At 36.2% G+C, this 16,232-nt stretch overlaps 1 protein-coding gene across 1 annotated transcript in view; it reads right to left on the bottom strand.

Moving 5' to 3' along the window:
* Positions 1-16,232, bottom strand: part of Mmp16 (matrix metallopeptidase 16) — a 244,950-nt gene that overhangs the window by 29,280 nt on the left and 199,438 nt on the right. The window contains 1 exon segment of the mRNA NM_080776.4: positions 8,708-8,846. Within this exon segment, the coding sequence (NP_542954.2) occupies positions 8,708-8,846 (139 nt within the window).

The raw sequence follows: 16,232 nt of genomic DNA, 5'->3' as shown, positions 1-16,232 counted from the left end.
TCCAGAAGTAATGGTTTGTGAGTAGCATAAATAACCGCTGGTTCATTTGAAAAGAAATAAAATGCAAGGAGCAGAAACCATTCGGAAATAAGCAACTTTTTGCAATGTCGGCTCTGGTCTATTTTTAGAAGATTTTCATTCTCCTTATTTGCTTCTTATTTTGTATTTAATACTTTTCTACTCAAATTTATGAGCCTTTCTGTCTTCAGATACATATGTTAAGTGCCATTTTGTAAGTAATATTTTTTGTTGAAATAAAACTGTCAAGAATGATAAGAAAGACTGCTAAAGTTACTAAATGATGGAAAAGTAGGAATTTGAGACAGATTTAAAAATACTTGATTCGACAGTGGTTTTCATTTTTTAAAGTTTAGATTCTTCATGAAGGAAATTTTACAAATTCTATTTTCTACACAGATTATTTTTGATATTATTATCTCATAAGCATTCACTCAGCATGCCTTATAATTTAATGTAAACATCTGCCATCATTATGTTCCCAAATGTGATTTTATGATATCAGCTGTCCCAGAGGAATATGAGGCAGCTTGCCACAATCGTGTGTGCAGTAGATTTCCCTGCTTCTCTCTCTGACAGGCAAACAGACTGCATACTTGATGGCATAATTGATTTCTTGTTCTTTGATAATGAAGTAGCTACCTTAAGAGCTCCCATAAAGGGAAAGCACCCAGTGTTAGCTGCAAAATGTATGGACGAGGAATAAGGGGAAAAAATTGATCTAGACATGATAAGAATAAATGTAACCCAACCATTATATATTCAACAAATACATGCTGTGAATGATCTCTGTTACATATACAATCATACCCAGTTTCACGCTTGCATGTACAGACTTGCTCTGCAGAGCATCTCAGAAAGTTAAACGAGACATTATGTAATGAGTGCATTTTAAGCACTTTTACTTAAGTGTATTAATGTCTGTGGTACTATGAATGTCAATACCACAGAAGTTATTGGATAAGAGGCAAGCTGTGAGCTATCTGACATGGTCCCTAGAAACTAATTTCCAAGAAATTAATCTCCAATAAGCCATCTCTCCACACTCTAGAATAATGATTTCTTCTTCTTCTTCTTCTTCTTCTTCTTCTTCTTCTTCTTCTTCTTCTTCTTCTTCTTCTTCTTCTTCTTCTTCTTCTTCTTCTTCTTTTCTTTTTCTCCTCCCCCTCCTCCCCCTCTTCCCTCTCCCCCTCTTCCTCTACTTCCTTTTCCTCCTCTTCCTTCTTGTTTGGAAAGAACTGTACATCTAAACCATTTATTCAGTTTTAAAATAATCTTTAAAAATGTTTGTAAATTCCTGACTTTCTTCATGTAACAAGATCTCAAAGGCATTTTTTGAAGAACATATAAATTAATAGCAAAACGTTAAAAATAAGCAAAACTAATACTTGGAAAATCAGTAAAAATAGAACAGCAATAAAAATTAAATATAACATGGTAAGATTATGCAAAACTGTTTTGCTGACATATTTCATATTCATTACCAGCACAGATTCTTATTAGAGAATGGATTAAAAATCACTTCAAGACAGTAGGATATAACATTAAATTAAGATTATACATTGTCCTTAATATAGCTTCAGTCACTGGTTATCTCTCCATTAATACTTACTTCCTCATTCTACTATATGTCCTAATAGAATTTAGGCCAATACAGGAAGTTGCTAGGAATGTGGAAGCTGTGCTGTTAGGTGCTCCACTGTATTATTATTCTACCTCCACATCCAGGACTGAGTTATCTTGAGAAATGTATTATGTGGGCTTTTATATTTAACATGTAATGGAGGAATAAAGGAATTATTTCTAATACCCATGATCCAGATTATTCGAATTTGTGGAATAAATAAATTGATATGTTTCTCTTTACAGGATAGATTTGTTTTGGTATAAATATCACAGGAGAGTAAATAATGTATTTAAGTACAAAGTGAAAAGTACATGTTATGGTACCTATCAAAATGTCTAATGACTAAAATAATGGACAATTTTTTCCTTGAGGATTTCTACAGACTTGCCTGTGTTCCTTTCCATTTCCCCCAACTCTCATCGATCATCCATATATTGATCCTGATGGAATTTTTATCCATTTATATTTATTTTTCTTGAGCTTTATAAAATTAAATGCTTGGAATTCCATTTATCTTCTGGGGACACAGCACTAAATCCTGGTTTCTCCTCAACTTTAAAGTATCTTAAAGAAGAAAGTGAATCAGAAGATTGCTTTTGGTAAGATGGCCAATTTTACAATATTAATCCTGTCGATCCCAGAGCATGGGAGACCTTTCCATCTCCTGAGATTTTCTTCAATTTCTTTCTTCAGAGACTTGGAGTTCTTGTCATACAGATCTTTTACTTGCTTGGTTAGAGTCACACCGAGGAATTTTATACTATTAGTGACTATCGTGAAGGGTATTGTTTCCCTATTTTTTTTCTCAGCCTGTTTATCCTTTGAGTACAGTGAATCCTCATCAAAATTCCAACTCAATTCTTCATAAAGTTAGAAAGAGGAATATATGAATTCATTTGGAATAACAAAATACCTAGGATCACTAATACTATTCTCAACTATCTCAAGAACTTCTGGGGTAATCACCATCCCTGACCTTAGATCAATGGAGTAGAATTGAAGACCCAGAAACGAAACAACACACCTATGGTCACTTGATCTTTGACAAAGGAGCTAAAACCATCCAATGGCAAAAAAGAGAGCATTTTCAAGAAATGGTGCTGGTTCAACTAGAGGTCAGCATGTAAAAGAATGCAAATCGATCCATTCTAATCACCCAGTGCAAAGATCAAGCCCCAGTGGAACATGGACTTCCGCATAAAACCAGATACACTCAAACTAATAGAAGAAAAAGTGGGGAAGAGCCTCGAGCACATGGGCACTGGGGAAAATATTCTGAAAATAATACCAATGGCTTATACTCTAAAATCAAGAATAGACAAATGGGATTTCGTAAAATTGCAAAGCTTCTGTAAAGCGAAGGACACTGTTATTAGGACGAAACAGCAACCAACAGATTGGGAAAAGATCTTTATCAATCCTATATCCGATAAAGTGTTAATATCCAATATATACAAAGAACTCAAGAAGGTAGATTTCAGAGAATCAAATAACCTTATTTAAAAATTGGGTACAGAGCTAAACAAAGAATTCATAGCTGAGGAATATTGAATGGCCTAAATCAATGTTCGACATCCTTAGTCAAAAGGGAAATGCAAAACAAAACAATCCTAAGATTCTACCTCAGCCTAGTCAGAATGGATAAGATAAAAAATTTAGGTGACAACAATGCTGGGGAAGATGTGGAGAAAGAGGAACACTCTTCCATTCTTGGTGGAACTTCAAGTTGGTACAACCACTCTGGAAATCAGTCTGGAGATTTTTCAGAAAATTGGCCATAGTACTACCTGAAAATCCAGCTATACCACTTCTGGGCATATACCCAAAAGATGCTCCAAATGTAACAAGGACAGATGATCTACTATGTTCGTAGCAGCCTTATTTATACTAGCCAGAAGCTGGAAAGAACCCAGATGTCCCTCAACAGGAATGGATACAGAAAATGTGGTATATTTACACAATGGAATACTACTCAGCCATTAAAAAGAATGATTTCATGAAATTCATAGGCAAATGGATGTAACTAGGAAATATCATCCCGAACAAGGTAACCCAATCACAAACACACATGCACACACGCATACGCACACACACACACACACACACACACACACACACACACACACACACACAAAACACATAGCATGCACTCACTGATAAGTGGATATTAGCCCCAAAGTTTGGAATACCCAATATACAATCCATAGAACATATGAAGCTCAAGAAGAAAGAACACCAAAATGTGGATGCTTCATTTGTTTTTAGAAGTGGGAACAAAATTCTCCCAGGAGAAAATATAGGGATAAAGAGTGGAGCAGAGCCTGAAGGAAAGGCCATCCAGAGACTGCCCCAACTTGGAATCCAGACCATATCCATACAACCACTAAACCCAGACAATATTGCTGATGCCAAGAAGTACATGCTGACAAGGAGCTTGATATAGCTGTCTCCTGAGAGGTTCTGCCAGAACATGACAAATATAGAGTGGATGTTCACAGACAACCATAAAAGGAGAAAGGGGTCCCCGCTGGAGGAATTAGAGAAAGGATTGAAGGAATTGAAGGGATTTACAACCGCATAAGAATAACAATACCAATTAACCAAAGCTCACAGGTACTAAACCTTCATCCAAGAGTACACATGGGCAGACCCATGGCTCCACGTGCATATGTAGCAGAAGATAGCCTTGTTGGGCACCAACAGATGGAGAAACCCTTGTTCTTACCAAGGCTCGACTACCCAGTATAAGGAAATGTCAGGGCGAAGAGGTGTGAAGGGGTGGGTGGATAGGTAGCAAACCCTCATAGAAAAAGGGGGAGGGAGGGATAGGATAATAGGGTGTTTATGGACAGGAAATCAGAAAAGGGAATGACATTTGAAATACAAATAAAAAATATCTAACAAAAAAAGAAAAAAGTGAAATTCTTTATGGTTTGCGATTTTTCCTTCTAATTTTTAAACCAAAGTCACAGAAGTCTCCAATATTTTTCTAGTACATTCAGAAACCTCAACTGTCTTCAGAAGCAGCATGTGAATAATGTGAATTCATTTTAAAATACAGAATTTTTCAATTTTAAAATACATTTTAAAAGACAAGATACTTGTCTGAGTTTAACTGTTCTGTGCATAGACAGACAGTGGTTTAGGCAGGTTTGGTGAAAGGTCCTTAATTTTCCCCTACTGAAAATTTTCTCTGTGTCACATAAATTTCCGCAGAAAGCTTTTAGATGTGTGTTTGGACTCGTTTCTATTTCACTGGTATCTAATTTTCTCTCTTCTTGCCAATGACTTACTGTCTTCAACATTAATTTTAAAGTAAGACTCATATTGTCATGATAATCTCAACAACTCCTTTTGCCTATTGAGTCTGTTGTGTACAGATTTTAGAGTTAGCTCAAACATTACTAGATGGACTACAATGGAACCTGCAAAAGTTTAGAGTGGAGCAGCAATCGCTCTCCAGTTAAATGTCATTAGACTTTACATTGCATTAGTAGGGAGGGCTTCACTCATGAACAGCATGTACTTAAGATTTCTTCACTTTGGACGAGTGAAGTTTTGTGACATATAAGAGGTACATATTGTTTTGAAGCTGAATCTGGAAATACTTAAACTTTTAAATGATGTAGCTTTTAAATTTATTTATGTTTGCTAATTTAGTAGTGGAAAACAATACCAAGAGGTCTCTTATTTTTTTTCCAAACTAATCATTGCCCGTCTTTTTTGCTGAACGTATTTGCAAAGACATTTGCCCACTAGAGCCTCTTGGATCATAGTGCAGTAAGTCTTCAATTTACTAATGTGTATACACTGCTCAGTATAATATAGAAAATGTTTCTCTCCTGAAAGCAGTTTCAGTAGGCTTCCTTTTCATTAAGTTTGCTGTGAAACTGATTATATGAAGAATAGTCGTCCAGCTCGCTTCATATTGTAGTGTGGGAATTGGCCTGCAGGGTACTGAGAGTTTGCTTAAGTCTCTTATTTTTACTGAAGATTTTCCCGCCTTTTCCTGTATACCATGAAAGTTAATACAGGCTAGGTTGTCAGTTTCAAATATCAAGGAGTCTCAGTCCCCTCCTAATTCTTTTAGATCTATAAACACAATGGCTGTTTCTACGATCATGCAATCATATATTCACTTTCGGGTCTGGGAAATGTTTGGTTGATTGCATCTTGTTCCACTTATGCACAAACTAGTCTCTTAAAAGTGGTTTTATGTTTCCATGTGGGTTTTCCTAAATGGATGCTTCTTATGTGTAATTCTTGCCCTTTACAACATATATAGTCTTCAAGCATTTGATAAACAGTATGTGAATACTGTGTCTTACTATGTTTTATAGTATATTTTATGTGCCATATTTTTGTACCGGGGAATATTCATGAATTTTGTTTCAGACTGATTTTACGGTAATAATTTGAGTATTTCAGGTCTTACCTTGAATATTTGACAGGACCAGGACTGTGATTATTTTGGGGTAATTTTTCCTCCTACCCATACTCACCAGGTAAATTGCTGGCTTAATTCTTGAGTATAAATATCTAGCTGGAAGCAGAAGGCACTGCCAGCTTCTGTGATTGCCACCCATCCTTGAATTCCTACTGACATCTAATTAGCACTTAAAGGCGTTATTTTATGAAAATGTCTATTACACTGTGACTATTCAACCTGTACTGTTTTCTGAAGTGAAAACACAGGGGTGATAGCAAAATATAAACAAAATCCACCCTGGTGAATTTTACATTAGAAAGTTTTAGGGTTTCTAAGTAGTTTAAAATTTGTTGCAAGTGCAACATGTTATACAAAAGGTATATTTAAATACAGTGGCGGGAAGAATATTCTGGGGGTGAGCTGACTGTACAAGTTGTCGATAACCTAGAGAAAAAGGGTGAATCCATCCCTGTGAAAATGAAGGAATGCATCATGAAACAGCCTGGAGATGGCCAAGGGCAGACAATGCCAAAGTAAACTGCAAGACGAAACAATTTCTTTCGAGGTACTAGGCCTCCATTAGTCAACCTTCAGGTACTGTTACTCTGGTCTTCAAGGCCCCTGAGGCTTTCAACCCCAGCTATGATAGCACTAAATGAACATTATTAACTTTGCCACTTCATAGGTTTGGAAAAGGACAAACCTGGAGGGAGAGCTATGAGAAAGTGTGCTGTGGGAACACCGCCTGACACAGTCCCTTGCAGATATTTCAGACAAAACTGTGCTTGTCTGCTTTGATAAATTCCCTGTTTTTTCTGAGTTACACACAAATATCTCTCTTTCCCTTTACAAACATCTCCCTTTCTTTTGGATATGTTTTCTCCAACACTCTGGACTTTCTTAATAATTTTGTCTAAAACTTCCCTAAGCATTCTATACTGTGCCCATTTCCCTGACATGTGGCTACTTGCTGTCCTCCAGTGCTGTGCTTGTCTCTGAAGGTCTAATAAAATATGCTTAAATTCCTTTGTAGTCTCTTTCTAAGTTATTTTATTAACAAGAATTGAAGCCAATTAGGAACCCCGATTTGCCTGGTAACAGTGGTATTTCTACTTAGTTCACAGTGGTATAATACAGGTATATTCCAGTGATAACTAATACAAAATAGCAGGAAGGCAATAATATCCATAATAATCATACAGCCTGCAGCTATAGCTAGACTTCACTGAAGTGCCAAGGACTTTATATGTGGTAACACTTTAGTAGTGCAAGTTATCCAGAGATTGGGAATAGTATGAATCAGAATAAAGTAAACTGAGACAAGGAATGTTGCCCAGTTCCTGTGGTTAATGGTCGTTTATAAAGCTAACATAATCACAGAACCTCTGTGGCTGTAGAGTTGACACATTACTATTTTTATTTGCAAGAAGAGATGATCCACAAAAGAAAAGAAGCTGAAGCATGCACTCATTTTATATATGATGAAACAAACATATTGCCGTTACGTTGTTTGCACTACACTCAGCCATAACAAGAAAATCTAATTCAATCCTGAGAATATGTAATCGTTTTTCTCTCAAGATTCTCACTTTCTTTCAAACTTTATCCTTTGTTTAGTTTACTTGCAGACTTCAAAGACCCATGGTTCACAGATTAATAATATTCCAACTCTAGTTCAGATGAGTCCTCACAATTCCCTCAATTCTCCACCACAGTCTGCCTTACCTCTGTGCCTCCTAACCTCAGTTAAAGTTACCAATGTTCATGTTTTGAGGTCAGAGGAACAATTGACTTTGCAAGGCCATTTCCTTTGCAAGTTAGGTACTGGTAAACAGTCATAAGACAAACACATCTCTGATAAATAATTAATAACTAGGTCAATGCCGTAATGCTGATCATTGGATGAATTTCCTAATTACGACCTTCTCTAAAAATTAGAGTTAACATCTTAGTTTGTTAGAAGTTATTTACGTAAACTGATAAACACAATAAAACTTCAAAGCTTAAATGGTTTAAAGACAAATTTCATCACAAACAAGAGTAAACACCTCCAAATAATACAGAAACTAACCAACACGCTGATGAGAAAACTTACTTATTTCATTCTTTCTACTGTTTTTCCTTCCTTTTTTCTTCCTTTCCACCCTTCCTTCCTCCTCTCTTTCTGTCCTATTTTCCTTTCTTCTTTCTTTCCTCCCTCGCTTTCTTGCTTTCTTTCCTTCTTTCTATTGCTCTCCTCCATCCCACATTTCCTTTCTTCATTCCTGCCATCATTTCTTCCTCCTTTCCTTTCTTACAAAGGTCTCACTATGATTCTCAGGCTATACAAGTCTCAAACTAGTAGGTTCTAGCCATTCTTCTGCCACTGCTCAGCAGGCTAAGCAGCTGTAGTGGAAAGCATATACTGATCCTAATTTGCCTGTTGCTTTTAGTTTGTGTTATATCTAATCTCAAACTTAATGTTCATAGAGCAGGATGTCACCAAATTTTGGCTTACACATAAGGTTACTGCAAATGAAAGTGTAAATTACAAAATTAAACATTATACCTAGCATTCGATTTCCCTGTACTTTTTAGGGTCTTGAACAGAATGATAAATATACAACAGAACCGTCCTGAGAAAACATGCTTACCTTTAAAGAAGACAAAATTTCCATCACTGTTTTCATAAACTGCATCAATACTGGGAGGAAGGCCCCGCCAGAAGTAAGTAATTTGCATGGGGTATCCATCCATCACCCTGTTGTTTCTCACTCGCCAAAACCACTGGTCCTGCAAAGCAAGCAGAAGCATTGCTCAACATCCTCCAGGCCTCAGCAGCATTGGCAGGGCCATCATGCATTGCACAGCTTTAAAGCTAATCAAGTATTCTTCTATTCTTCCACCAACATAACCTGAGAGAGCACTAATACTTCATAATAAACTAACAAGAAAAACCTTCAACCTGCAAACCAAAGTGTGTAAATAAAAATAGTGTCAAAATACTTTAGGCAATAATTTATCATTCTCTTAAGATTTTCAAGATGGAAAATCAGAAGCACGATGTCCTGCCTAGTGCTGGGAAGGGTTATCTGTGATCACAACAATGACATGTGTACCTAATAGGCATTGGGGTAGTTTTGTACACGGACAGTATCTTCTTGCTCCAGCTGCTGAGGAATGAACAGAAGTGTCATATTTCTCCAAATGCCCATATTATACCCATTGTCAGTGTAATGAGAGATCATCAAATATGTCTGGGATTGGGAAGTACTTGCACAGGCAAATACATTTTGAAAATAAACACCACTGCTGCACATTTAACTGAATTTGCAATATACTTTACTCCCCTCAACTTTAGAACATGGCACATATCTATTCTTAGTCAAGTGAATAACATGGTTTGGCTCATTATAGCAGTTTATGAAACTAAGTAGCTATCAATTAGAATGAACATGTATGTATTTTGACATAAGTCTGTACTACTAGACAGAAAAATGCTAAATGTAACAAATCTATAAATAAAATTTCCGAACAGAACACCAATGGCTCAGGCTCTAAGATCAGCAAGTGACAAATCGGACCTCATGAAACTGAAAATTCTTCTTCAAGGCAAAGGATACTCTCAATAGTATAAAACAGCAGCCTACAGATTAGGAAATGAACTTTACCAACCCTATACCTGACAGAGGGCTAATATCCAATATATACAGAAAACCAAATAAGCCTATTAAAATGAGATACAGAGCTAAACAAATAATTCTCAACTGAGAAACTTCAAATGGTTGAGAAGCACCTAAAGAAAAGTTCAACATCCTTAGTTATCAGGGAAATGCAGGGCAAAGCTATCCCAAGATTCCGCCTTATGTCAATCAGAATGGCTAATATCAAAGACTTAGGCAGTAGCAGATGCTGATGAGGATTTGGAGAAAAGGGAACATTCCCCTTTTGCTGGTGGGATTACAAACTGATAAACCACTTTGGAAAGCAATCTGGAGGTTCCTCAGAAGGTTGGAAATAGTTCTACCTGAAAACCCAGCTATAGCAGTACTGGGCATACACCCAAAAGATGTGCCATGGACACCCACTCTACTATGTTAATAGCTGCCTTATTTGTAATAGATAGAAGTTGGAACAACCCAGATGTTCCCCAGCGGAAGAATGGATATGGGAAATGTAGTACATTTACACAATGGAATACTACACAGCTATTAAAAATGATGACTTTACAAATCCTGTACATAAATGAATGGAAGTTGAAAATGTCATCGTGAGGTAACCCAGACCCAAAAGGACTCACATGGTATGTACTCACTGATAACTGGATATTATCGCAAAAGCTCACAATATGCATGATACAACTCACAGAACATATGAAGCTTAACAAGAAGGAAGGCCAATATGTAAAGGCTTCAATCCCACTTAGAATTGGAACAAAATAATCCCTGGACAGAGGGAGGGAAGAACCTGGATGAGAGAGGGAAAGGGGAGGGAAAATAGAAAGCAGGATTAGGTATGAAAAAAGACCAGAGAGAAGTCCAGAGGGCTAGGAGAAAGAGTAGATATATGTACCAGTGGGGGCATATACTGTGGAATGGGTGGGTGGGTAACCACTAGAAAGTTCCAGATGCCAGGGAAGTGAGAGGTGCCCAGGACCCAATGGGGATGACACTAGATAAAATTTGCAACAGCAGGGGAGATAGAACCTGAAGAAACTCCCTCTAATAGTTAGACATGGCCCTTAGGTGAGGGATTGGGCCACTCACCTATGATAAAATCTTTAGCCCAGAATTGTTAATGTCTAAAGAAAATGCAGGGACAAGAAAAAAGTGAGGCAGAGACTGAAGGACAGGTCATCCAGAGATCGCCCCACCTTGTGATCCATCCCATCTACAGACACCAAACCCTGACACTATTGCTGATGCCAAGACAGGAGCCTGGTATAGCTGTCCTCTGAGAGGCTCCACCAGCACCTGAATAAGATAGACACTCACGGCCAAATATTGAACTAATCCCTGGGACCCCAATGGAAGAACTGGGGAAAGGACTGAAGAAGCTGGAGGGAATTGCAATCCCATAGGAAGAACAGTATCAACCAACCAGATCTTTCAGAGCTCCCAAGAACTAAGCCACCAACCAAAGAGTATGCATGAGTAGGTGCATGGGTCCTGTTACATATGTAGCAGTGGATTGCCTTATCTGGCATCAATGGAACTAGAGGAACTTAGTCCTTTGGAGACTTGTTTCTCCAGTAAATGGGCATGCTAAATGGGTGTGGCAGGAGTCAGTGAGTCTATGTGAGGACACCCTCTTAGAGGCAAAGTGGAGGGGTAAGGAGTGGGGGTTTGCGGAGGGAAGACCAAGTGGGAGGATATTTGAAATGTAAATCAATAAAATGATTAATAAAACAAACCAAACCAAATAAAAACCAACAGAATGGCCCATTGTGCTTCCTAGGATTTACTCAGGTATTCAAATACAGAACACCTAGAACTTCTTCATGTCATGTAAGACGGAAATATGATACCTGTCCCACTGCATTTTGTATTTTATCTAGCTATTATGGATTGTACTCTCTGCAAATGCAAATATTTAGAAAAAACAGTAATATTATTACTGTCTCTGAATTCACATCATACTCTTGTCCTGTTTCTTAATAACCTTGTCATCTTTGTCAAGACTCTTGTCTTTGATTTAATTACCATCTAATATTTAAATCACAATGTGATTACTATACTAACTACAGAGGAATGTCATAGGCATGGGGACATGCTGACTCTCATATTTATGGTTCAAGTTATTAATATTCCCTACAAATCAAAACTTTTACTCATGATGAGAAAAGGGAGGCTCTTCAGTTGGAAAGAGTTCTGCCCCTCTTTTAAGATTATTATTAGGAAACACTTTCTGGGGAAGAGGAAACTCTTCAGCAGAGCTGCCTGCAAACTGTGTGGGAGGGAGCTCTGGGTAGTAACTTTTGTAAGAAGTTTTCACTCACACTTATGTGGTAATGTATTGAAGGGCCTACCCTCCTGTAATTAGTTCACTATGGTAGAATTAGGTTTGCTTTTAATCTGCCATTGGTATTTTTTGGAATGAACAAATATTTCTGTGTGGTAGAAAAAGTTATACACAACCTAAAATTATGAAAGAGGCCCATGTATATTTAACAGGGAAACCTCTCCCTCCCCCCTCTCTCTCCCTCCCTCCCTCCCTCTCTCTCTCATCCTCTCCTCTCTCTCTCTTTTACCAAATCACCATTGTGTATGTGTGTGTGTGTATGTATATGTATATATATATATGTCATCTATAACTATGCATGTATGATTTTTGAAAACAAGGGATCTATTTAATTTGTCGGCCAAGCTGACCTACTATCATGGCATTGTAAACAAAAGGACTCATTCCCTTTAAAGATACTAGAAAAATATATTTGTAAATACAGATTTCTGTTGTTCTCAGGGGCTTAAGTTACGTAGTCTGTGAAACTGGATGTTTCATAGGTGACAAAATTACAACTACTTCCAAAATGGGCAAATTTAAGATTTTATTATAAAATTCTGCAATCAATACTCTAAACAATAGAAGTAAAAGGGACCAACCATGTAAATTTAAAAATCTGGGGACACAAAATAATTTAAAAATACTGTTTTATACACACATATACACAAAATGAAGCTAACAATTGAAAATATAGTTTTGTTTTCAAGTAATATGGTTATTAAAAGAATTTTTCAAGAACAGAAAATATCTTTGGCAAAATAATAGTTTAAGATAAAGGGATAGTTGTCTACAACTAGATCATAATGGATTAATTTTATAGCAGAATCTATTTGAGAAATAAAATCTAAAAAAAAAGCCAGAAAAAAAACAAGAAAAAAATAAGATTCGTGAATATTATGCAAAAGAGGGAATAAAAGATAAACTGAAGAAAGAAGTAAATTATGACTGAATGAAATAAGAGAAGGAAGAAAAAAAGAAAGAAAGAAAGAGAGAGAGAAGGAAAGAAAGAAAATTAGGTTTGTGAACATAGGAAGGGAGATGCAAAGTGGCTTTCATCCTGTGAAGTGGAAATAGAAACTCTTCTGTAATAGAACCATTTTTATCAGATAAGCTTTAATATTATGCTTTGTAGAAATAGCATCTGTCACATATTCCTGATTGGAGAACAGTATGGTACGCCATTTGTAAATAGCAACATATTTTAACATTATATATGTATTGTTTCTTTTCCAATTCCTTTGTCTACAGGACATCAATACAGGGCAATATAATACAATAAAGTCATGCAATAAAATTCTCTTTTTTAGGATCTCCTTTTGAATGTAACCTGTGATATGGAAATATGCTATCATATGAAGGGTGATAAATTTTTTTCCATGAGTATGAATCCAGTTACACAGAATTTCATGTACACACAAACACACACAGAATGTAGAAGTCATTACATATGCTGCATTTACATACCAAATACATATGAGAAAAATAGACACTAACTGGTGAAATGTAGATTCTTTGGTGTTTATGTTCATTGTATTTTGGGGAAATGTTCATAGACCCATCTAAAAAACAAGTATTCATTATAAAATCCTGAAACCCACAGGCAATACACAGGCCATGGACAGACCTATATCGTATGATGGATATGTTACAATTCTAATGAGTCAACAGAAGTTTATCGAACCTCCATTAACTTGATGTTGAAATGAGCTGTGATAAATAATGCCACAGCCAATATCTTTGTTTAAAATACATACCCAAAGAATACATTTCAATTGTGGGAGGAACTTTTGATAGTTTCTCAATATGTAACCATAGGTATTTAGAATTCAGTATATAGACCACGCTGGCCTCACACTTATGAAGAGCCCCTGTATGTAGACAAATATATTTAATACTATATTTTTAAATTAATAGGTTCTCTGTTTGATTATAATAATTGTATGCTAGAACAAATAATCAAACATGGTGATATCATACAAGTAGCATCACTAGATTTATTATGAAACTGTAGTGTTTAGGTTAGATTTATGAGAGATGTTATCAAGGCTTTAATGTATATCAAGAAAGAGGTGCAATACATGCATATTTATTAGATATATTACTCTTCAATTTTGGGAAAGAAAAATTATGAAGATAACTTGACGAAGAAAAACTAAACTTTAAGGGAAGCATAATTAGATGTGACTTGCAAGAGTAATGTGTTTCTGGGAAGCTGGTAGTTCCTTGCTTCAGTAGCTGACACAGCTGACATGAGGTTTTTTTTTTGGTTTTTTTTTTTGTTTTTTTTTTTTTTTCTGTATCTGAACACTAGGGTTCAGACTGTTTAAGGCAACCATCAGGAGGATAGGCTTCTTTCTAAGACAGTCATGAATGTGTGCAATGATTTTGCTATTAAGAATTTCACAGCTCATTGATGAAAGATCTACCAAAGGGAATGCTGGGAATAAAAATGCAGTAGCCCGTCTGTATTGGACAAACACTTTGCAGTGTCCACATTTTTGAAAAGTGATCAAAACATAGGCCCACTGTAGTAGTAGAAGGAAATAACATATTACCAAGTTGCTTCCCAAAACCTTTTAGGACTTAATCATTTTAGAAATATCTTTTACAGTTGACATTTGAATTTAGAAAGGCAAATTTGTAAGTAAAAAAAAATGAATGTAGGTGTTTGGAAGTAAAGGAGCTAACATTTCAGAATAGTTTGCTTACTATTGTTCCAAATTGATATAGTAGCTTGTGTACTTTGGAAGTCATTCTAAAACTCCTTTAGTTTTAGTATAATTTATTTAAAAAAAACCAGAAGATTAAATGATGTAGTTGATGTGGGTCATTCTCTTATTAATAGTATTAATTAAATCATCATATAAGGCGTACTATTTTTAAGGATTGAATGTTGATAAACATTGAAACATTATTTAATGATGGACATGCAATAACATGGACACATATTTATCTGATTTCCACACAAATTAATGTCCAATAACAAAGTGTTGCTTAATTCTCTTCAACATTGAATGACCTTAAGAGGAAGAAGGAGACAGACTGCTGCCTCTTCTCCCTAATTGGTCCTGCTGCCTTTACCCAAGGTTCTTGAATATATGTTTGTTTGGAATGTGCATAGTAATAGATATAAGAGAAGGAATTTAATAAAAAGATGCATCATTCAATATATTTCATTTGGTGGCTTTGTACCATCAAACTCCACACACATTCCACAACACAGTAGCATTAATATTTAATATCGTCCACTTGTAGGATTGGAATGGCAGAAATATTGGCACGGTGGTGGAATTCCAGTTCAGATATCTAGAATTAGGTGGTGCTAAAAGCCACACAGCATCCCATTCAGTTCATTGGATTTGAAGATAATGAAAAATCCTCTTTAAATTGTCAATTCAATGTGACAGACCAAAGATGATCACAAAATGTATTGTAGTTGCCTCTATAAAAATGGGAGCTACATATCACTGAATGTAATGTGCTACAAAAGAGCTTTCATTGAAACATAATTATCTTTCATTTTTTTTACCTGAGAAAATTTTTGTTTAACATAAAAATTGTTCAACATAGCTGTATTTTTTTTCTTCAAGATATGCAACACAGCGGGTTTGGTGTAGAGCCTTTGAGGCATTCTTTATAGTCCTGCTTAGTTTTGAATTTGCTGTATAGATCAGGCTGGTTTTTAATGTGAAGGTTATTATCCTGCCTCAACTTACTGTGTGAATTAAACTTTTGGCACCAATTCAAAGTTTCCCTTAAATAAAGTTCCATGAGGTGCTGAGAAGAAGGTATATTCTTTTGTGTTTGGGTGAAATATTCTGTAAATATATGATAGATAAATTTTGTACATAACATCAGTTAAGTCCAGTATTTGTGATTAGTTTTTTGTTTGGTTATTTTTACTGGATTTTTTTATTTACATTTCAAATGTTATTTTTTTCCCACACCCAAACAGACTCCTTCCCGATACCCTGCCCTGACATTCCTATACACTGGGAGTCCAACCTTGGCAGGATCAAAGACTTCTCCTCCCTTTGGTGCCCAACAAGACCATCCTCTGCTACATATGTAGCTGGAGCCAGGGGTCTGTCCATGTGTACCCCTTTGGATGATGGTTTAGTCCCTGGGAGTTGTCATTTGTTGGTATTGTTCTTATGGGGTTGAAAACCCCTTCAA

Source organism: Rattus norvegicus, chromosome 5 (assembly GCF_021556685.1).
Source record: "Rattus norvegicus strain SHRSP/BbbUtx chromosome 5, alternate assembly SHRSP_T2T, whole genome shotgun sequence".
NCBI lineage: Eukaryota > Metazoa > Chordata > Mammalia > Rodentia > Muridae > Rattus > Rattus norvegicus.
The sequence above is the reverse complement of the archived record's forward strand: the minus strand, read 5'-3'. Positions and strand labels throughout refer to the sequence as shown.